Source organism: Chanodichthys erythropterus, chromosome 2, assembly GCF_024489055.1.
Source record: "Chanodichthys erythropterus isolate Z2021 chromosome 2, ASM2448905v1, whole genome shotgun sequence".
Taxonomy (NCBI): domain Eukaryota; kingdom Metazoa; phylum Chordata; class Actinopteri; order Cypriniformes; family Xenocyprididae; genus Chanodichthys; species Chanodichthys erythropterus.
The window spans coordinates 21,319,135-21,343,526 of record NC_090222.1 but is presented as its reverse complement, the minus strand read 5'-3'; the positions used below and the strand labels follow the sequence as shown (position 1 = coordinate 21,343,526).

The 24,392-nt window shown below is 36.0% G+C and overlaps 3 protein-coding genes across 7 annotated transcripts; 2 read left to right on the top strand and 1 right to left on the bottom strand.

Annotated features, from left to right (window-relative positions):
- The first annotated feature begins 1,558 nt into the window (after positions 1 to 1,558).
- On the top strand, positions 1,559 to 16,604 carry zdhhc3a (zinc finger DHHC-type palmitoyltransferase 3a). 5 transcript variants are annotated; one of them, XM_067404770.1, is made up of 8 exons: positions 1,559 to 1,671; positions 2,367 to 2,406; positions 3,299 to 3,618; positions 4,395 to 4,519; positions 5,637 to 5,733; positions 6,017 to 6,098; positions 8,359 to 8,489; positions 14,934 to 16,604. In XM_067404770.1, the coding sequence occupies exons 3-8, from the start codon at positions 3,319 to 3,321 to the stop codon at positions 15,147 to 15,149; spliced, it is 951 nt and encodes a 316-aa protein (XP_067260871.1). In that variant the 5' UTR covers positions 1,559 to 1,671; positions 2,367 to 2,406; positions 3,299 to 3,318; the 3' UTR covers positions 15,150 to 16,604. The 5 variants fall into 5 exon arrangements, with proteins under 5 accessions (XP_067260871.1, XP_067260884.1, XP_067260864.1 ...); XM_067404763.1 differs by having other exon boundaries at positions 1,597 to 1,819; XM_067404783.1 differs by lacking the exons at positions 2,367 to 2,406; positions 14,934 to 16,604 and adding an exon at positions 10,904 to 13,298 and having other exon boundaries at positions 1,596 to 1,819.
- Positions 16,605 to 17,161: 557 nt separating this feature from the next.
- On the bottom strand, positions 17,162 to 19,021 carry tmem42a (transmembrane protein 42a). The gene is made up of 3 exons (XM_067393786.1): positions 18,705 to 19,021; positions 18,202 to 18,348; positions 17,162 to 18,123 (listed from the first exon to the last, which is right to left on the bottom strand). Exons 1-3 carry the CDS (start codon positions 18,879 to 18,881, stop codon positions 17,980 to 17,982), a joined length of 468 nt encoding a protein of 155 aa, XP_067249887.1. The 5' UTR covers positions 18,882 to 19,021; the 3' UTR covers positions 17,162 to 17,979.
- Positions 19,022 to 19,558: 537 nt separating this feature from the next.
- kiaa1143 (KIAA1143 ortholog) lies at positions 19,559 to 21,970 on the top strand. The gene is made up of 3 exons (XM_067393775.1): positions 19,559 to 19,804; positions 19,921 to 20,068; positions 21,165 to 21,970. Exons 1-3 carry the CDS (start codon positions 19,691 to 19,693, stop codon positions 21,371 to 21,373), a joined length of 471 nt encoding a protein of 156 aa, XP_067249876.1. The 5' UTR covers positions 19,559 to 19,690; the 3' UTR covers positions 21,374 to 21,970.
- The last annotated feature ends 2,422 nt before the right edge of the window (positions 21,971 to 24,392 follow it).

The window sequence follows — 24,392 nt, the reverse complement described above, 5'->3', positions numbered from 1 at the left end:
GTGGTCAATCTCATCCATATTACTCTGATGCAGGCAGCCATCGTCTCTTCATTGTACCATCTCACACCAACAGGGAACTGATCAGGAGTCCCTGGGTTGCCAGATTGTCCGCAAAAAAATAATATCCCGGTTAAAACGTGTAATAATTGTTGGTGTCAGCAAAAGACGCAAATACACAATTTGTACTATGAAAAAAATTGTTTTTTCACAATAAAGAAGCATGCCTGTTCGTACTGGTTCTGTTTGTGCTCCATATATATATACGCAAAAATAATAATTAACCAGGGTTCTTTTGCACGAATACTTAGTCACGTTGTTCTGACAGAGAAAATGAAATATAAAATAAAAAAAAAAACAATTTCAAATAAACTTAAATAAACAAAAATGTAAGGTTTTGTCAAACAATATGATTTTGTTTAACAACGTGGGTTAGAACGTATGTGCAACCTGGCAACCCGCATGTTAGGCTATTTTGCGCAATTTTTAAGGGACGCTTTAAATTTTCAGCCATACCACACAATAAAAGTCCGTGCTTGAAAATGTACCCTTTTTTTCCTTTTCAAAATAAAACTAAAAAAAAAAAAAAAAAAAAAAATCTAAATATAATTAATCACGCACATAGTAATTTTAGTAACGGGCAGTGGATGATAAAATTATAAGAGATAAATATATATGATTATGAATGTATTCATTAACTCATTCTAAAATATGTTCTGTAAAACACAAACAAAATGTCATTCATATGTTTGCAAAGACTATACATGTTAAAAATATCTATCTATCTATCTATCTATCTATCTATCTATCTATCTATCTATCTATCTATCTATCTATCTATCTATCTATCTATCTATCTATCTATCTATCTATCATCTTTATTATACTACAATTGTTAGCATTAGTTCTGAATCAGTGATTAAATTGACCTGAAATAATTTATTTACCTTATAAATATATAATGTTATATTTAGGATAAATATCCTCAAAGCAATGTTTTTTCAAGACACTTGCTCTGTTTGTGTTTCACAAAAATAATCAACGTCCCACATTATAATGTCCGTGGACCGTGCACGTCGATTTAACATACAAAAAATAAAATAAGAGGCTAGAATGGCAACCAGCAATCTTAAAATATGAGCGAAAATATTAGGTTAACTCTAATTGGTGTGTTGAAGGTCTAGCCATACCACGAGGTATCTGTTACTTTTCTCTCCGCTGGTCAGGACGAACCAATCACATTCGTTTGTGGTCACTATAAGTGCTACATTAAAAGTCTTTTTACAAGACGTTATCGCGGTGATATGCATTTGTATATCTGATTCAATTTTTTTATGAAGTAACAGTTTTAAAGGATTATAATTGTATTAGTACAAAATATATCCAATAGTATAAAAACAACCAGAGATTTGAATGCGGGTCAATGGGACATTGGGCTTTCAGAGCCTCCAAGCGCCCCCATAGGCGCCCCCTAATACAAGAACTCACGTTTCAGTCTCCTAAGCAACGCCTAGCAGTCCAATGGTTCATTTTCTGGAAGTGGTTTCCATTTCGGATCGTGATTCAGTTGCGCCTCCAGTGAAAGGGAGGTGTGGCTATCAGTTTCTCCAGTGAAGGGAGGAGCTGGCACCACACAAAAATGCACCATTTCACCAGCTTCCGTGCATTAATCGGGTAAACCACTTTTTTTTTTCTTTTTTTTTTTTTTGTTGTTAAAACTAACCTGGGACATGTTCCACTGTTAGTGTGATCCATGCATTATTGGATCTTCTCGGCCTTGGTTGGACGAACAAACGCGAGGAGCACCAATGTCGCCAAATATGTGAGTATCGCCATGGCCAGGTAGCGCAGGTTTCTACACACAGCTGGCTTATTGAATTCAGTTTTATTCAGTCAGTATCGTGTTATTATTGACTGTCATGTCACGCACTTTCTATTTCATGAGATGTAATTATATGATGAACAGTGCGTTTGGATGCTGTGTGTTATTGCTGATGTCTTGGCAGTTGGCACAGTCAGTGCGTAATTTACGCCATTGTGGTTACTCTGTCCCGTTTCTGCTGCTTTGGCTTGTCAGACCAGATTTTAGGCTGTTTGGTGAGGTTGATTTTGAAACGCGTAATGATAATGCTAAATAACTGGCACTCTTGAACAATGCTTGACTATTGTGGACCCAAGTAGACAAGAATGTCATCAGTAGGCATAAAAGTTGGATGTAGTATTTGTGGGCCATAAGGGGGAAAAAGACTGGAACTATAGTGTGTCCTCTACTGACATTGTTGATTCTGCTCAAGTGACTGTATCTGTCAGACTGCAGTTCCCTTACTGCTGCGTCCACTAAATATGACCCTCTTTGTCTCCTAAATCAGTGGATCTCAAGCTTCTCCAAGTCCCCCAGTTATCAAAGATGTAGGTATCTTCAAAAAAAAAAGTTATTTTATGGTACTTCTGCTGAAATGACAAAACTGATAGTTTTCAAACTTTATTATATGTGATTAAATGAAATATTAATAATTGAAATTATTCCATAATTCTACAAAGTTTTTCTAGTCTTCTTCTTTACACTTCTACACAAACTTAGGACTTTTTTCTAGTCATTTGTGATTACTTGACATAAGTAGTTTGCATCCATCCACTTCTGAATTGGTGTGAATGTTTATTCATTAAAATAATGCACATGACCGTTTAGCATTTTATTAATTTCCATGTCTCTTTCAGGTCTATAAATTACACTTTTTACAATATATATGAGGTAAAATGACCTCATATATCCATATTTTCCATGACTGGGAATCCTGGTTCTTACAAAAAAATGACCGTTGTTGAGTTAAATAAGAAATATAAGGCTTAAGCTAGTCCTAGACTAAAATGCATGTTTGAGCCATTTTAACTGAAAGCAATTTGTACTGATATATCTTAAAATATGTCACTGCCATTGTTTTGTCTCAAGATTCACACCATTAATATATTTTTCTAGTGAACGTTCATAAGAGCTACTTAAATGCTCTAATTGATCTAAGGCCTAATCCTGGCTTAGGCTAAGCCCTGTCTGTGAAACTGAGCCATAATATCTTTTTGATTTGTGTTTTAGCTTATTTGAATCATTTTAATTCCTCTTGTTGCCGCTTTGGATGTTTTCTGAGGCCCCCTGGTTGAGATCCACTGACCTAACACATCTGTACTTCTGCTTACCGATTGGTTTTGTGTGTTTTGTGTACTAAAAATAGACTGTGCACTGACTTTTGCAATGAAATTAGGCTGTTTTATTCATCTTTGACTCTTTTTCTATCATCCCTGACAGGATGGCATCTCTGTGGTAGGATGAAAAGTCCAGTGCCGCGCTTCAGGGACGTTGAGAGGCAGGCCGGTGGCCTGCAGCCTGTACAGTGTCTTCCTCCCTGTCATGAGCGACAAAACAACATGTGGTTCATCAGAGATGCCTGCGGCATCGTTTGTGCGATCATCACCTGGTTTCTTGTCTTCTTTGCTGAGTTTGTCGTGTTGTTCGTCATGCTGATTCCATCGAAGAACCTCACCTACAGCCTGGTGAACGGCACCTTGTTCAACAGTCTGGCCTTCCTCGCCTTGGCGTCTCATTTCAGAGCCATGTGCACAGACCCGGTGGGTTTTACCTACAGTAATAAATGCTTTCATGGTGCCTGCTGGGTAGGGGAGACAATATCCCCATTATGAGGTGATTTTATACAGTATATAGGGGGAATTATAACACTTAGAAATGATATTAACTTACTATATCTATATATTATATCTACTTATAGTTATTACTTGTATAATTAACATTTATATGTATATATAATAATCTTTTAATATTATTATTATTATTAGCTTAATATTAATGAGCATTTTTATTATTAATATTATGTTATTATATGTCATTATGTCATTATATGTTAATATTTTGGTTAGGGGTGTTACATTTCCGACACGCTCTAAGCGGTAGACCAATCACAACAGACTGGGGATGGCTGACCAATCAGAGCCTATTACGCTTTTTAAAGAAACTGAAACTAAAACTGAGCATTTAGACAGAGGGTGAAAACAGGTGCTGCAACAATGTAAATTATAAGAAAATTTATTTAAAAAAAAAAAAAAACGTAGACCCCGTGAACAAAAATATGAACCTGTAAATGAGCATCATAGGGGCTCTTTAACCAACAGAACAAGTCTAGATGTAAAATAGACATTAATTTGAATTCAGTGGGAATCAAATCTTTACACAGCAAAATAAAAATAATGGGCATAAATGTCATCACATGTTTGCAATTTAAGAGATTTAGTGTTTGATATCTGCCCCCAGTCTCCCCTAAATCTTCAGCAGGGTGTCATAAATGCTTTCCATACCACTATTAAAATGAAGTTGCCTGATGCTTTCTTAGGGAGCCGTGCCAAAGGGCAACGCCACTAAGGAGTACATCGAGAGCTTGCAGCTGAAGCCAGGCCAGGTGGTTTACAAATGTCCCAAGTGCTGCAGCATTAAACCGGATAGAGCTCACCACTGCAGGTGAGAGAGGAACATATGGAGACAGGGTGTGTTCACACTTGGCAGGTTTGGTTTAATTAAAACAAACTCTGGTGCGATTGCTCTGTTAGTGCGGTTCAAGTGTGAACGCTGCCATCCGAACCCTGGTGTGCACCAAACAAATGTTGTGTTCATATTTCAGTCAAACTGCACCAGAGTTCGCTTAATCAGTCTCAGTTCGCTTTCAAATGAACTCTGGTGCGGTTCGACTGAAATATGAATGCAACACGGACAATAGACTTAAACAAAGCTCTTTGGCTCCATCATATACCATCATGTGTACGCAAATACAGTGAGCACATTTAGCCCAGCTCACAGCATTGATTTGAATGTTCGACAAGTTACGTCGTAAACTATACGTCATAAAAGCCGCTTTTGCTTGTTTGTTTTGTATCTTTAGGTTCGGTATTGAAAATGACAGTATTAATGATATGCGAACCAGGAATAAATGTATCTTTTTCCAAGGGAACTGAACTACAAGTGTGAACACACCCATAAATGCATAACAGCAGCAGCACTATACATCATGGTCATATTAATCTGCAATTTTAGCTTTTTTTTCTGCATTAAAGGGATAGTTCACCCAAAAATGAAAATCATTTACTCACTCTCAAGTAGTCCCAGACCTGAATGAATTTCTTTGTTCTGCTGAACATAAAGGAAGATATTTGGAAGAATGGCAGTAACCAAACATATCTTTCCCCCCATTGATTACCATAGTATTTATTTTCTCTACTATGATAGTAAATGGGGGGGCGGGATCTGCTTGGTTTCTTGCGTCGTTTCAAATATCTTTCTTCATGAGAGTGAGTAAATGATGACAGAATTTTCATTTTTGGGTGAACTATCCCTTTAAGACAATTGATATCATTTTAGATGCTTTATATCATCCATCTTTTAATCATTTACACATTTCGTGCAGCATTGTCATGTTCCGAGTTGGTGTATTTACATATATAAATATAGAATATTTTTGAAAGCTTTATCTTCAGTTCAAACCACTGTTTAAGTTACAAACAATCTTTCACTTGTTTTGCGGTGTTAAAGTGACTTTTTCATCTCTTTTCTTTCTCCAACCTTCTTTTCAAATTCATTTTAGTGTTTGTAAGCGCTGTATACGTAAGATGGATCATCATTGCCCTTGGGTAAACAATTGTGTCGGGGAAAATAACCAGAAGTACTTTGTGCTTTTCACAGTAAGTACTAAAAAAAAGTCTCATCCTGCACACATCTAAAAATACCACAAACACAGTTGTTAGCCAGAGGTTGTAAGCATTTTACAAGCGTTCAGAAGTAGTCTTGGACTTTCTGATATAAGACTTTAATTACTCCCCTATGAATTTGGAAGTATTAATAATATTAATTTGATTTTAATGATTTCACTAGGGATTTAATTATATATTTTCTTTCATATTCCATTCAGATTATTTGAAACCAACACTAACAAACATCTAATGCTGGTGCTGATGTGTTTTTCAGATGTACATTTGCCTGATCTCTCTGCATGCCTTGGTAATGGTGGTCTTTCATTTTCTCTACTGCTTTGAAGATGACTGGACAAGTAAGTAAGAAAAGCAGGTTATTGTTAGCTAGACAGATAACCCAGTGACCTCTAGATGTTAGGGTCAGATGGAAAAGTGTGCAATTTTGAATGTTGTCCAACCTTTGCAAATCCATAAAAGTACTTCTTAAAGCGACAGTACACCCAAAAATGAAAATTCTGTCATTAAAGGGATAGTTCACCCAAAAATGAAAATTTGATGTTTATCTGCTTACCCCCAGGGCATCCAAGATGTAGGTGTCTTTGTTTCTTCAGTAGAACACAAATGATGATTTTTAACTCCAACCGCTGCTGTCTGTCAGTCAAATAATGCTAGTGGATGGGAACTTCTACAATAACAGTAAATAAAACTTGCTTAGACAAGTCCAAATTAAACCCTTTAGCTCGTGACGACACATTGATGTCCTAAGACATGAAACGATCGGTTTGTCCGAGAAACAGTATTTATATCATTTTTTATCTCTAATACACCACTATGTCCAACGGCATTCATCACTCGATTCGTTTGGTCTGATCGCGCTCTGACAACAGCAGTGATGTCTCACTCTCATTGAAGTATATGCACGAGACATCACTGCCGCTGTCAGAGCACGATCAGTCCAAACAAATCGAGTGATGAATGCAGTTGGACATAGTGGTGTTTTAGAGGTAAAAAATGATATAAATACTGTTCGGTTTCTCACACAAACCGATCGTTTTGTGTCTTAAGACATCAATGTGTCGTCACGAGACGCAGGGTTTAATTTGGATTTGTCTAAGCAAGTTTTATTTACTCTTATAGTCCAAGTTCCCGCTGACTTGCATTATACCACTGACAGACGGCAGCGGTTGCAGTTAAAAATCATCATTTGTGTTCTACTGAAGAAAAAAAGACACCTACATCTTGGATGCGCTGGGGGTAAGCAGATTAACATCAAATTTTCATTTTTGGGTGAACTATCCCTTTAATCACCCTCATTCCAAAAGTGTTTTTCTTTCCAGTACATTGTGATTTATATATGGGTCATTTTTTTCCCTTCACTTATAATGTAAATAACCATTTTAATTTGCAAAAGCATCATAAAAGTGGACCATGGTCTGTGTGCTTGAGGAAGTTGATCCTTTGTTGTGAGAACAGAAAAGTGCTGCTATGCCACTTTTTATGATGGACAGACTATATTAATAATGGCACTTTTATTGGTACTAAGAGTGGTCAAAGGGCAGGTGATGAAAAAGGGGAAGTGATACAAGCAAATGTTTAAAGCAAGATTCAAACTCCGATTGCACAGATGAGCACCATGACTTAATGTGTTTGGGGACGTGTGCTAACCTCCCTACAACAGCTTCTGTGACACTTTTATATGAAATTTTAATTCAACATCGCATTATTTATTTATTTGTTTCCTCTCAGGAATGCGTTTTAACCTGTGTTTAATGTTCAGTGTGCTGGTGAATATACTCACAGCATTATTGGGAGGTTGTTTGGATGAAAGAGAAAGCCTGTGTGATTTTCAAATATTTGGGCCACTAAGATTTTTAGTAGTACTTTTTCATCAAGGATTTATCAAAATTGATCAAATGACTTTAACACTGTTGCCAAAAAAAGTAAATGCTGTTCTTTTGAACTTTCTATTCATCAAAGAACCCTGAAAAAATGTATCACAGTTTCTGCAAAAATATTAAGCAGCACTGTTTTCAACTGTTTCATATTAGAATGATTTCTGAAGGATCATGTGACACTGGAGACTGGAGAAATGATGCTGAAAATTCAGCTTTTCCATCACGTAAATTGCATTTTAAAATGTATAAAAATAGAAAACAGCTATTTAAAATTGTAATAATATTTTACAATATTACTATTTTTAATGTATTTTTGTTTAAATAAAGTCTTGGTGATCATAAGAGACTTCTTTGAAAAACACTTTAAAAATCTAACTGACCCCAAACTGTATATTTATATCCAAAACAGTGTAATCAATGGTGTTTTCAAACAGATCACTGGTATATTGCTAACTAAGCTTGGCTAAAAGATAAAACCTCTTAACCCATGTTTAGATGTGTTTAATATAGATGCTTTCCAACCGTGTTTTGTCCTAGTTTGCGCAATAGTTCGCAAATATAGATGTGTTGCCAGATATTCATACCCGTAAACCCTCTCTTTTTTATTTTTCTTCTGGTTACAAATATTTTATACAGTAGTTGTGTTAGTATATTGTATAGCTTGTGATAAGGCAGTGTGTGTGTGTGTGTGTGTGTGTTCCCTCTCTCCTCTTGACCCCAGAGTGCAGTTCCTTCTCCCCTCCAGCCACTGTCATCCTCCTCATCCTTTTGTGCTTTGAGGGCCTCCTCTTCCTCATCTTTACCTCTGTGATGTTTGGCACCCAAGTCCATTCCATCTGCACAGATGAGACGGTAAGAAATCGCTTCCTTTCGGCAGTGGGTGTATGTGGTGGAGGTAGTGCCTGTGGCCTGATATGCACTGTTATTTTTAGGTTAATGTGTGGACAGTTTTACAAAAAATGCTAGTGTGCTTGAAGTGAAATGTGACATGTATACAACAAGTATAACTAGGTCATTGTGTATTGAACAGTAATACTCTTACATGTATCCGAGCTGGTTATTTGGCACATAACGTTCCTTTTTTTAAAATATACTGTACATGATGACACACGATATTGGCATTTCACATATGAGTCCAAGTGATCCAGTGCTTTGGGCAACATACTTGCATAACACATGTTCTTGTGAACTTCTAACAACTGACCTGGAAAACACAATCCACACATATTCCTGTTTTAAAGATGCAACAATATCCTTTAAATCTTATTCTGAGGAGGATGATATTTGACAATGCCATCAGATTCTCTTTGATGGACTACAATGGTGTGTGAGTGTGTTCTGTATCCACTAGATGCCTTTGATAATTGCAGGTGTGTAGCATCTGCTCAGAATAGCATACTATCATACTACTTGAAGTGTACTATTTCTGCAGTATATACTCTACCGTTCCATTTTTTTTAATGCTTCTATTCAGCAAGGGTGCATTAAATTGGTCAAAAGTGACAGTAAAGACTTATTAAAGCTGCAGTCCATAACTTTTTTTGGTAAAAAAAAAAAAAAAAAGTACATAACCAGCCTGTGTTCAAAACTATTTCATCAGTTGGTCAGAACAAAAGTGGCAGATTTGTTACTTTCTTGTTCAGATGACATTTTCCGGTGAAAATTCCTACTTTGGTCATACTTCAAGACTACAATCTGTGATTCTGAAGTATAGTATCCACACCGGTGTGCTGACTGACAGCAAACATTAGATTAATTTGCGGTAACAAGCTGTGCCAATGCACAACGCACGTACAGATAACTGTTCCGCATATGACTGCAATCGCAGGTTTCAAACAGAGATGGCGACAAAAAGGAAGAATGCCGGACTATATTTCACAATCTTACTTTTACTGTTCTTACTCAAATATATGCCATCATGAGACTTCTTTCAAAAACATTACAAAATGGACTTGAAAATGATCAAGATGAAAAAGAATCTTAAATATTAAAAAAATATTAAGCAGCACAACTGTTTTCAACATTGATAATAATAAGAAATGTTTTATGAGCATATTAGAATGATTTCTGAAGGATCATGTGACACTGAAGACTGGAGTAATGATGCTGAAAATTCAGTTTTGCATCACAGGAATAAATTAAATCTTTAATGTATATTAATATTTCACAGTATTGCTGTTTTTTTTTCTGTATTTTTGATTAAACAACATTACAAAAAAAACAAAAAAAACATTACAATATCAAACCGACCCCCAAATTTTGAATGGTAGTGTATATTGTGTGCAGTAAGCAAATTTCCAACAATGCAATGCATTCAACTTGAACTTCCTTTTCCAGACTGATGAATGAACTAAAATAATTTTAGTTTTAGAAAAAATGTTGATAAAATATTTCCAAAAAGATGAATATTGGATGTGACCCATCATCCCAAAACACAATGCACTTAATTTTACCTATTTTCCTAGTGTGGCGAATAAACCTGAAGTAATGTCAAATGTACTTTTTAACCTTCTTAGCCTTCTTGAATCCTTATTTTACTTAAAGGGATAGTTCACCCAAAAATGAACATTTTAATCATTTACTCACCCTCAAGTTGTTTTAAACCTCTATGAATGTCTTTCTTCTGTTGAACACAAAAGAAGATATTGACTTCCATAGTGTGTGTATAATATATATATATATATATATATATATATATATATATATATATATATATATATATATATATATATATATATATATATATAATACTATGGAAGTCATTGGGGCCCATCAACTGTTTGGTTACTGACATTCTTCAAAATATCTTTATTTGTGTTCAGCAGAACAAAGATATACATTCATGTTTGGAACTACTTGAGAGTGAGTAAATGATGACAGAATTTTCATTTTTGGGTGAACTATCCCTTTAAGGCATTTTACATAAAATTGGATTATAAATGTTACATTTTACAAAGAAAATGTTATTGTAGCATGCTACTGTTTGAAATACTTACCATTACATAATGCATTGTTTCACAATCTTTTTATAAAATAAGTGGGTAGTGTACAGTATACTGCACTGAATGGACTAAGCAGTATGCTAGTATTTTATTCTGAACATAAACTTAATGGCATGATTTTACACTATTAAAAACACTAAATTAACTCCTCTAAGAAGAAAACATGGTTAAAGTTCTGTTTTATGGAATGGGTCAGTTGTTCTTTTCCTCTTTTGTTTTGTAATATTCACACACTCTGAAGTCTCGGTTATCTCTTGTTTTTAGGGCATAGAGCAGTTGAAAAAGGAAGAGAGAAGATGGGCTAAAAAAACAAAATGGATGAACATGAAGGCGGTATTCGGACACCCCTTCTCGATAGCATGGTTTAGCCCGTTTTCCACACCTGACCACGGGAAAGCTGACCCCTACCAGTATGTGGTCTGAGCTCAGGAAGCTTTAAGCTAGAGACTCGAGTGCACTTGGACTGCCCTTATAAACAGCGTCTTTAAATTTGTTTGTAATCCCGACTTGAGCGAAGCATTTACCAGTGACACTAAATCACCTTCATCTTCTTTTTTTCTTCTTTTTTTCAGGGAACAAATTATTGCATATCCAATTATCCTTGCCTCTATTTATTTTAATTAAAAACAGAAAGTGGAAGCTTCATCATGTCATAATCTCAAGCATCTCTGCCTAGCTACACTGAAATAAAGATGAATGATGCGCACATAATAGAAGCCAATTTATGCTAATATAATCACTGTTGTAATCTCTTCAGTATCTTGCTGGACTGTCCAAAATGATAACCTACTTTCTGAAATACCTTCAAACGTCCTTTTAATTATTTATACCTATCTACAATATGAAACCCCTGTTCTTTCCTGGTTTACAGCATAAGAGCACTGACAACCATTCACTAAAAAGGATTATTTTTCTTACATACAAGAAATTTATAAAGGGCCGTTTACACCATGGATGAAAACCATATCTGTTACTGTAAAGTTTTAATTGGTTGTAATTCTAGGAGAATAGGGAAGTCAACACCAGAGCTACTATATAACGATAATGACACAGAGGAACGATATTGTTGGAATCACTTTCAGAATGATTTTTTTTTTTTCAAGCTGATGAATGATAACAGTGACAGTCAGTCAGAATCCACACTACTTTAAGGAGCTTGAGCATTTCAAGCGGCAGATGACATAATTGCGGTGCACACTTATGATAAACAGAGAATTATCATTTGTTGGTGTGGATTCCAATATTATTATTGTTATGGTCCTTGGTGTGAACAGGCCTTAAAGCGGTAGTTCACACAAAAATGAAAATTGTCATTAATTACTCATGCTCATGTCATTCCAAACCCATAAGTCTTTCGTTCACCTTCAGAACACAAATGAAGATATTTTTTGATGAAATCTGAGAGAGGTCTGTCCCTCCATTGAAAGTCTATTGACCCAAATCGCTGATGCATCAAAACGTTCATACAGGAGATCGTAAATCCAATATGGATCAAGCGGTTTTGAAATTGTGAAGAGACACAATTTCTTTTTATTTTACTATCTTTTTATGAATGTTTTGAACTGTCAGAGATCTGAGTGAATAGACTTTCAATGGCGGGACAGAAATCTCTCAGAATTCATTAAAGGTGCCATCAAACGTTTTTTTACAAGATGCAATATAAGTCTAAGGTGTGCCCTGAATGTGTCTGTGAAGTTTCAGCTCAAAATACCCCATAGTTTTTTTTTTAATAAATTTTTTTAACTGCCTATTTTGGGGCATCATTAAATATGCGCCGATTCAGGCTGCAGCCCCTTTAATTGCTCGCGCTCTCCGCCCCCTCCCGAGCTCTCGACTCTATCATTGCATAAACAAAGTTCACTCAGCTAATATAACCTTCAAAATGGAGCTTTACAAAGTATTCGTCATGCATGCTGCATGAATACAACGGATTATGTGAGTATTGTATTTATTTGGATGTTTACATTTGATTCTGAATGAGTTTGATAGTGTTACATCTGTTACGTAACAGTCGGTGTTATGTTGAGATCCGAGTGTTTTTCGGAGGTCTTTTAAACAAATGAGATTTATATAAGAAGGAGAAAACAACAGTGTTTGAGACTCACTGTATGTCATTTCCATGTACTGAACTCTTGTTATTTAACTATGCCAAGATCAGTTCAATTTTTAATTCTAGGGCACCTTTAAAAATATCTTCATTTGTGTTTCAAAGATGAACTAAATTCTTTTGGCTTTGGATGAAGTGACATGAGATGACATAAATTTTCAGTTTTAGGTGAGCTATCCCTTTAACATGGGTTATTGACTTTGGCTGTATACAAAATAGTATAAAATATTATTATAGGAAGTTTAATGGGAGTGTAAATATTTGTTCTGACAAAGCTTGAATTCTAAATGATTCTATACTAAATGATGTGGTCGTGACATTTGATCACATTTTGGTTTGATTACTTTTGTTTAGAATAACTTTGAAAATGGTAATAAACAGAAATGTAACTAAAAGGACAGTTCATACTGTAGCTAAATATTAACAAAGTGATCTACCACTTTTTGCATTCACAAGTGTTATATAACAGAATTTAACATAGATTGGATATTATTAAACATTAAAGGGAAAGTTAATGTTTTTACACCCAAAAATGAAAAATTCTGTCATCATTTACTCCCTCTCAAGTTGTACCAAACCTGTATACACATCTTTGTTCTGCTGAGCACAAAGGAAGATTTGTGTAACCACAAAGAATGAAAAATGTTTGTAACCAAGCAGATCTCTCCCCATTGACTACAATAGTATTTTTTTTAACTACGGAAGTAAATGGAGGGTGAGATCTATTTGGTTACAGACATTCTTCCAAATATATTCTTTGTGCTCAGCAGAACAAAGACATTTATATAGGTTTGGAACAACTTGAGGGGGAGTAAATGATGACAGAATTTAAATTTTTGGGTAAACTATCTCTTTAAATTCCATACTCAGTGCACTGTCAGATCATTTTTACACCCCTAAAGCATAAAAGTGAAAATAATTCCATTGAAATAATTATTTTATAAATGTACAGAATGTTCTTTGAGATATCAGAAGTACTTTTGCTGTTATACATAACATTTTGAATGATAGCAGCTCTTACGGTACTCCATTACAGAAATAAATAGCTGATTTTTTGGTTTCCATAAACCTGGTTTGCAGAAATGTATAAGAAATTGTGGGAATTTGACCATAAGAAACTACGTTTATATACAGTATATAAAAAAATCTGGATAATACATGTCAGATAAAATGTGTTTTCAACAACTTCACTGATTCACCATTGTTGCCATTGTTTTGGTTAACTGCATATATTTTACATTTTATTAATATACATTTTTGTTATGATGAACAGATGATATGTGCTTTAAGTGTGTATGAAAAAGACAATCATTCTGTTCTTCTTTGTCAAATGGTGAATTAAAAACCTGAAACACTTGGTCATTAGTGCTTTATATAACAACACATCACTTATAAAGTGTCTTACATTGGATTTCCTAATTGCACAACCACACGCGAAACCGTCTCTGCTTCTGGAAAGTCTCAAAATGGATTACAGGAAATTCAGCAGCTGAAACACTGTCAAAAAGTTCAAATGTTTTCAAAATTGCTTGATCTGCATTTTCCTGTCCACTTCGTTTTTGTCTTTGACACTAACCTAGTTTCCCCAAACAGTCCTTGTATATTTTTTCTATTCTTTTGTGTTGTCTTATGAATGGTTCCCTTGCTCAGAAATATCCAGCCTTTGTGGTTTGGGGTATTAAAATTAATCTAAAAACAACTAATTATATTTAGTATTAAATTAGGCTGATGTCCCTGTTTGATTGGTGTGATGGAGGTAAGCTTTGATTGCTACCGATATAAAGGCCGTTCAATCACATTCAATGTGCGTTTGCCTGATCGCATGCTTTTTAAAATGGTCTGTCTTTCTTTTTCTTTAGAGATCACCTTTGGAATGTGAAGGCATGCTGCATGCTTCATGTGTTTTAATTTGTTCCGTAAAGTGACAGTCGAACCATTTCTTCCAGTTGGGTTCTTTCTCATTAAAGATTAAACACCAGCAGCACGCAGGTGCATGAGTAAAATAATTCACTTCCCATGCCCATCTTTTTTTTTTTTACCATGGTAACCATTTGCTTTCTTTTCAGTACACTCAATGGAATGTAAGTTTTTTTTTGCCAATATGGATGTTGTTTTCCATGTATATGTGGTTTGTATTATTTCATATCTCTTTTGAGAGTCACAGAGGTGATGTTTTTCTTGATGCAGGGCATTGAAAAGTTAAAGCGTGAAGACCCTACGTGGGAGAAGACTACATCCTGGGAAGCTATGAAGTCGGCATTCGGAGGTCCTCTTTCTGTGGCCTGGTTGAGCCCTTTCACAGATATCTCGTGCCAGAAAGATGCTTCGGATCCTGTTCCAATGTTCCCACAGGGTGAGATCATTGAGGAGGATGTGATTGAAATTCCTTTGGAGCCTTATTAGATGACAAGGTGTTTGCTGCTTAAATCCTGATGACTGAAATGGCACATTTCCTGCCTTGGACTGGCAAAGAGACTACTGTGAATAATTGAATTTGCATTGTTTTTTTAACCTATGGAAACAGCATTTTTGTACTGTACCAAAGTGCCTTGAAACAGTATTTACAACCAAAAATACATCTCACTATTCTAAAGATAACCTTGTGTCATGCATAGAGATGTGACTTTGTCAGGAGCTCATTATACAAGCTGTTCCTGGAGCAGTGATGTTTACACACCTGGGCAAAAAAATGGGCCAAGTCCAAAATGGCTAAACACTAAGCTTTCAATTGTTTTAACCACAAATTATTGGTCTGGCAATTGGTGAAATCTAAGCAAATGAACTACTTAAAAAGCCAATGCGGTCTCAGAAAAACATCAAAGACAGAATGAAGTTTTTGGCAGAATACGGGAAGTTGTGTGTGGAGTGATGAATCACAACGAGACACGAGTTGTGGTGATGCTCCAGAGCGGTGTCTTTGAAAATCTGCCGAGAAATCTAATAATAAATGCATCTCTACCACAGTGAAGCGTTGAGAAAGAGGTGTCATTGTTAGCTGCTGGTATTGGTGAACTACTTTACTGTGAAAAGAATGCTTTGGAGTACAGGAGAATATTGCAGAATGGCTTGCTTCCACAAATTAATAGTAATTATCTAAAGAGGAATGATCAGATGTTATTTTTTCCCAAATTGGAAAGACAACCAATGTGTGGCCTGAGAACAAGTCCATCAAACTCATATTTTGACCTGATCAAAGTCCAGATTTCAACCATATAGTGAATATTTAGTGTCACATTAAACTCAAACAAACTAGGAGACATTTTTCAACTACATGAACTGTTTGAAGCCATTAACATTGAGTGGAACAACACTGACTCTTCTTCCTGTAAAAAGCTGTCTACAATTTGGGGAAGGCTATTCTGTGCTAAGTTACTACAGAAATTGTGCAATTCTTGCTTTTCCTGACCAGTGATTTGTGATTAAAATGGTTAAGGCCATTAAACGACCACTGAATATTTTGCCACTTTTGGCCTGAACCATTTTTTTGCCCAGGAGTTTAAAGTTTTAGTTTATAAAATATTGTAATAAGTAACTGGAAGAGAACTTTTTCCACTAGGACTTTTATAAAAAAAAAAACTGCCTTAATGTACTACAACAATGTACTATGCCCTTTTAAAATGGCCTGGCATTGAAAGGCACTCATGACTATGCAAATTTCGGTGCAGTATTTGATAATATAAATTTATGGTGCTCATATGTAGAGCTGTTGAGACTTTTCAATAATTAGTAAAAACACGTGTAAGATTTACCATCCCAGGATCTGATTGATATATTACCTATTTTTATTGTTGTTCCATATCATATCTTTTTTCCATTGTATTTACAACCTTTTAAAAAGAAAGAAATAAAAAAATTCCATTACAGACTTCTTATTTGTTATGTTTTGGATTTTTCTTAAAATTACCTGATGTTTCTCTTGGCTGCACAACTTCAATTTAAGCTTCTTCAAATAAATATGCTGTTTTTCACAAAGTCCATAGTTGTTTGAATAAAAGTGTATGGTGGCAGGTGGACTATTATACACCCACATAGAACCAGGTCAATTTTCAGATGTGATTTCTGAGCAGAATACATTGTAATGGCCAGCTGTGTTCAACAGTTGCTGCTTTTGTGTCCAGGGGCCACATTTATTACCAAAATTGCGCACGCATATTTCTATGCCCATTTTTTGCCAATTTTCCATGCACGTATCAGGATTTATAAAAAAATACACGTGCCATAAATATGTGTGCTATATACGGAAACTCTAGACCATGCATAACTCTTTTTTGTTTTTTTCCTGTTATGAGAAATGTAATGAAGTAAACGCAATGATTTCACGCTGTTTTATCTTTGATATACACATTTAGGACACAAAATCTAGCTTTTTTGAGTACGTATACTTTTAGGATACATATAAATGAGGCCTCAGGTCAGTGGTTTGCTTAAAATGACACACAACAGAAGAACATTTCATTTTAAAACACATGAACTCTGCAACAATAATATATGTAAATTCTTTATTTTATAAAAAAAAAAAACATACCATTTTGCTTATAAGGTGCTATTTCATCCAAATATAATTCATATTAACTAAACCAGTGTAATGTATGATAAAACAATAAAATGTATGATTATTAAAAAATGTTAGAAAATGAATGTATGATTGAACATTAAACATCTGTGTGTGCATCCTGTTCACTAGTTGGAGTGAGTTCAAATAAGTTTTACTTTGGAAGACTTAAAAAAAGGTATATCAGCAAAACAAAATGAAATCCACAGCTGTATTTGGTCAAATAAAGAAAGAAATAAAGAAATAAAATTAAAGTATTTGTGTATCATATACAGTATACAGCATGATATTAATATACATATTTAAGTTCATAGTAGAAACCAAGAGTATGAATTAATTTATTATAAACTTACATAATATGACCTTGACGGCTAAAGTATGCAGTAACCTATATGATCGAGGCAGTATATCTGAGCAAGTCCCTTTTATGACTATAGGCACAAAGTGAGACACATTTCAAGGATTTGCATCGTGTCATTATTCACATTAACATGACGCACAAAGATTTTATAAAACAATCCCATGACAGAAATACATACATTTACTGTAGCACAGATACTTCTATTATACAGTCGTGCATAATTCTTACTAGCTTTACATGCTTTAAGTTTCACACCATCTGACTTGAGTGATTCAACTTCAAGCATTAGATAAGGCATTGTTGCTCCCTGTGTTGTTCTGTCACTCATATTTCTTATCCACATTTTCCTGTGGAGCCTGAGGAGTTGATCCGTGCAAGACAAGAAGCCCTGTCAGGGTTAAAATGATACCAACCCACCACAACGTGGCATGAGTTTCACCAAAGATCACATGTCCAAGGAAAGCCTTGAAAAAAAGACAATGCATATTAAAATATTAAGTGACTCATTTCTGAAATGAACTTGAAGGTTTGAGAAAACTTACAGAGGAGATAAAATTTGAGGCAGTGGTGGTCACAGTGGCCCGGGCAGAGGAAGACGAGTGTCGGAGGGCTTTGGCGAAGAAGGTCCACATCACAGCATTGCAGGTGAACAGAAGACCTCCACAAAGCAGGCGCAGAGGTATATGTAACTATGATTAATGACAACATTAAAATGTTATGTTAATTGAGACACACACCTATATATATATATATATATATATATATATATATATATATATATATATAGTTATATATATAGTTGAGCTCAAAAGTTTACATACCCCTTGCAGAATCTGTGAAAATGTCAATAATTTTAGAGATAAAATTTCAAAGATTCCGCAAGGGGTACGTAAACTTTTGAGCTCAACTGGATATATATATATCCAGTTATATATATCCAGTGTGGATATATATATATATCCACACTGCCTTTATATATATATATATATATATATATATATATATATATATATATATATATATATATATAAAGAACACTTCTTACCCAGTCACAAGCTGTGGTATCAACTCCTGCAGTGTTTCCCTGTCCATCTGTCCAGATCTTCAGCCCTGTTTCACACACATCTTTCAGGTAATCAGCTCCCAGGGACAACTTAGCAGAAGATGATGCTAAAGCTGCCAGAAACCCCGCCATCAACGCATAAAACACCCCAGGCAACATTATTCCAGCTCGGTCCCACTGACTCACTCAGACTTGACTACGGTAACGCCATTATTTTACCCCCATCTTTAACATTTTAAGACATAAACTGATAATGAAACTACCTACTGTGCATCACAGAAATAAATCAAACAGGTAGAGTGGCAGTCAGCTCGAAACGGAATGGGCGGGACTAATGAAAACATGAGCTGTGGACCTAAATAAAAACGTCGTATTTTTAAATCTTCAACGTGCATTTTCTGTGTAATTGCTTTTTAATGTCGAAGTGTAATTATTAACGTTAAAATGATCACCAAAACCACTGTTGAAGATTTCGTAAGCGTCATGTGATAAGTGTTACTTTTCTCAACGCTGTTCATAATGGACCAATCACAGTCGTTTGTTGGCACGGCATAATCACAATTTAAAAAAAATAAAAATAGTTTGTCGAAATTGTTTTTTTTGGGGATTTCCATTTTTATAACAAATTATAGCTATTATAATCTATATATTTAATCGATTATTAGATTAATCAAATCTCCTATATGGCAAAAACACTCTGTGATATGAGCAGGGCTCAATGGAGAATTCGGCTTTCTGAGCCGCCAAGCGCCTCTTGAGGAAATAAATATTGTGGAAATGTTATTAACAAACAACATCCGCCGCTCAGTGTCAGAAATCGTGAAGGCGAGCGCTGATTGGTAATTTACAGACGCTTATTGATGAGGTTTCATGGACGCAAAATTTACACGCCTGGTTCTTCTGTGTTAAGTGTTTGTAAAACATTAAGCACATTTACAGTTTATCAGGCTGATTTTAGCTGAAACACAATGAGTAAAAAGGCCAAGGGTAATGTATCATGGGTGAAGCCAGCCGAACCATCCTTTTTGAAGAAATTTAAGAATGATGTTGGTTATAAAGAAGGGCCGACGGTCGACACTAAAGTAAGCGTTTTTTGTCACACTATGTACTTGGGCAGCTCACTAGGTTTTCAGACGGCCTCTGTTGTATTTATGTTTAGTGTAGGAAATGGAATAGTAAGTAAGCGTTGCTGTTGCAGAAGCAGCAGATGCCGCAGTGTGATGAGGACAGCGATGGTGACAGTGATCGGGAGGACGAGATGCCGCAGGTCGTGGTCTTGAAAAAGGGAGATCTGAGTGCTGAAGAGGTTATGAAAGTCAAAAAAGATACAAAGGATTCAAACACAGGTAATGCGTTGTGCGTGCATTGCTTCCATGGATAAGAATGTGATCAAAACAAACCTTTCATGCAATTCTAAGTAAATTCTTGTTGACCCAAGTACTCAAAATGCAATAATTATGTTAAAATTAAATAAGTAAAGGTACGTTCCATTTATATGATGTGTATATGTGTGTGTGTGTGTTTTAACAATTCATAATAAAGCTCTAGTTCTTTCATATAATAAAATAAATATTGGCACAGTATTCACATTAAAAAATGTTATTCATAAGAAAAGGTTACATTTTTAATGACACTAAAATATTTAGGTGTTTCATCTAAATATATATTTACTTAATCCTTATATTTATTCAATATTTAATTAAATGTATTAAATACGTTTACATTTAAATATTAATAAAATAATAAATTTAACTCCGCATTCCTTTCCAAGTTGGTGAGTGTTGCTCAGATTGAATGCGGTTGATGACAGACTTGGCCTGCGTCTCAAATTCAATGTGCATACTATCCATCCTAAATAGTATGTAACATTACTAATATCAATACTATTTAGGGTGGATAGTAACTATGCACATTGGGATGCAGGGTTGGTTTTAACTTGGATAATTAAAAAAAAGCTAATTATGCAAGCTCTTTGATCTTTTGCACATTTTGAATATTTAAATTGCTTAGCAGCTCTTCTCAAAGGTTCTCATTGTATTGCCTACCTTGATGGATTGAACCAATGTTTTTTTTATATCCCCATTTTATTTATGTCTTTTCATTGAGGAAAAATATTCAGTAACATATATCGTTTCTATTAGAGAAGACTTATTATGTGCATTTATCTGAGACACAGTGAGCAAATATGCAATTTAAAGTTTCAGTTTTGCCCAAGTTGCAAACTCCCACTTCTTTCAATTTGATGTCTGGTTACTAATCTGTTAATGATAGTTACTTGTGACACATATAAATGTTTCTTATAGCAAAGATGGTATGTAGATTCGTTGTAGTCTGTGAGTTATGATGGAAAAAGTAGAAAAAATCGACCCAGTCTCCCTTAATGTTCTGATGTTCAGTGAGTATAAAGTCATTAATTAAAGTAAATGCTTTCATTTTCTCCAGATGAAGAGCCTCCAGCAGATGGAAAGATCGTCTTTAAGAAGCCTGTCAAACGCTCCTCTGATAAATTCAAAGGAATCACGGCCAGCTCTAGCAAGAAGAAGAAAAGCGAGGATGGCGAGAAGAAAGAGTCAAAAGCTGGTGTGAAGGTGAAGAACAACAGTCTGCTGTCTTTTGGTGATGATGATGATGATGATGATGAGGAAGATTAGTCTGATATGGATTCAGGCATTTCTTTTGGTCAGATTGTGTCTCAGACTGGTCCTTGCAATGACCGATCTGCTCTTTTAAAAAAATATTTCTGTGTGTAGATGGTGATAGATGTAAATAGATGTTTGTGAGAGTGAAATTCATGCAGCTTATTTGTTAAATAATTTTGTTAAACATACGAGTCATTATGAGCCTCTGGAGGATCATCAATAGCAGGAAGAGGGAAGTACTGTAATGATATATAACAACATCATAATCATTTTTTTAAAGACTGTGATGAACGTATGGAGAAAAAGAGAAACAAAAACAACAATTGGAAATTAAAACATGATGTGGAACATAGAGGTTGATTTCAAAGAGGCTATTCAGTGTTTCATAGAAATGAAACTGTCCTGTTAGAGATGTCCAACAGGATGTACATAAATGGCTTCTATGAAGGAGCTATGCAGTTACCCTTTTTATCTTTGTTTTAGGTTTTGTTTTGCAAAACGTTGACACTCAAAATCCCTGATTCTGGGACTTTTGGAGTTGTATTTTATTATACATTGTGTCACATTTAGAGGAAAAAAAAAATGCATTCTGAAATAAAATGTTTTTACCACCATTTATCTTGTGCTGCAACTGATTCTGAATCTAAATTGTCTGTTCAGGAAGGAATCTCATTAAAAAATAAATCTAAATTGGGTATTTTATCAGCATTGTCAGGTTGAGTGAAAAATACATTACACTTTAAGAGGACTAAATACAGCCAATAGTGTATGGCACAGACACTGATATTAATATATAACTACCTTTTATATTTTGTGGTTCTCAACCTTTTTGACTCAAAGGCCCCCCACTGTCCAAAATAATATCCAAAGGACTCCTCTATATATATATATATATATATATATATATATATACACACACACACACACATACTGTATACATACACCGATCAGGCATAACATAAGGCACCTGTTAGTGGGTGGGATATATTAGGCAGCAAGTGAACATTTTGTCCTCAAAGTTGATGTGTTAAGACACAGGGAAAATGGGCAAGCGTAAGGATTTGAGTGAGTTGACAAGGGCCAAATTGAGACGACTAGATGACCGGGTCAGAGCATCTCCAAAACTGGAGATGGCCCGTGTGGTCCAATCCAACAGATGAGCTACTGTAGCTCAAACTGCTCAAGAAGTTAATGCTGGTTCTGATAGAAAGGTGTCAGAATACACAGTGCATCACAGTTTGTTGTGTATGGGGCTGCATAGCTACAGACCAGTCAGGGTGCCCATGCTGACCCCTGTCCACCGCCAAAAGCACCAACAGTGGGCACGTGAGCATCAGAACTGGACCATGGAGCAATGGAAGAAGGTGGACTGGTCTGATGAATCACGTTTTATTTTACATCACGTGGATGGCCGGGTGCATGTGCGTCGCTTACATGGGGAACACATGGCACCAGGATGCACTATGGGAAGAAGGCAAGCCGGCGGAGGCAGTGTGATGCTTTGGGCAATGTTCTGCTGGGAAAACTTGTGTCCTGCCATCCATGTGGATGTTACTTTGATATGTACCACCTACCTAAGCATTGTTGCAGACTATGTACACTCTTTAATGGAAACAGTATTCCCAGGTGGCTGTGGCCTCTTTCAGCAGGATAATGCGTCCTGCCACAAAACGGTTCAGGAATAGTTTGAGGAGAACAACAATGAGTTTGAGGTGTTGACTTGGCCTCCAAATTCCCCAGATCTCAATCCAATCGAGCATCTGTGGGATGTGTGGAACAAACAAACCTTGCAACTTACAGGACTTAAAGGATCTGCTGCTAACATCTTGGTGTCAGATACCACAGCACACCTTCAGGGGTCTAGTGGAGTCCATGTTTTGACGGGTCAGGGCTGTTTTGGCAGCAAAAGGGGGACCAAAACAATATTAGGAACATACTCTGATCTGTGTATATACTTCTACACAGAAACTGGGAGTGATTTTTTCACTCTTTGTTATATTGCAGCCTTTTGCTAAAATCATTTAAGTTAATTTTTTTCCCTCATTGATGTACACACAGCACCCCATATTGACAGAAAAACACAGAATTGTTGACATTTCTGCAGATTTATTAAGAAAGAAAAACTGAAATATCACATGGTCCTAAGTATTCAGACCCTTTGCTTGGTATTTAGTAGAAGCACCCTTTTGATCTAATACAGCCATGAGTCTTTTTGGGAAAGATGCCACAAGTTTTTCACACCTGGATTTGGGGATCCTCTGCCATTCCTCCTTGCAGATCCTCTCCAGTTCTGTCAGGTTGGATGGTAAACGTTGGTGGATAGCCATTTTTAGGTCTCTCCAGAGATGCTCAGTTGGGTTTAAGTCAGGTCTCTGGCTGGGCCATTCATGAACAGTCACAGAGTTGTTGTGAAGCCACTCCTTCGTTATTTTAGCTGTGTGCTTAGGGTCATTGTCTTGTTGGAAGGTAAACCTTCGGCCCAGTCTGAGGTCCTGAGCACTCTGGAGAAGGTTTTCGTCCAGGATATCCCTGTACTTGGCCGCATTCGTCTTTCCCTCCATTGCAACCAGTCGTCATGTCCCTGCAGCTGAAAAACACCCCCACAGCATGATGCTGCCACCACCATGCTTCACTGTTGGGACTGTATTGGACAGGTGATGAGCAGTGCCTGGTTTTCTCCATACATACCGCTTAGAATTAAGGCCAAAAAGTTCTATCTTGGTCTCATCAGACCAGAGAATCTTATTTCTCACCATCTTGGCAAACTCCATGCGGGCTTTCATGTGTCTTGCACTGAGGAGAGGTTTCCGTCGGGCCACTCTGCCATAAAGTCCCGACTGGTGGAGGGCTGCAGCGATGGTTGACTTTCTACAACTTTCTCCCATCTCCCGACTGCATCTCTGGAGCTCAGCCACAGTGATCTTTGGGTTCTTCTTTACCTCTCTCACCAAGGCTCTTCTCCCCCGATAGCTCAGTTTGGCCAGACGGCCAGATCTAGGAAGGGTTCTGGTCGTCCCAAACATCTTCCATT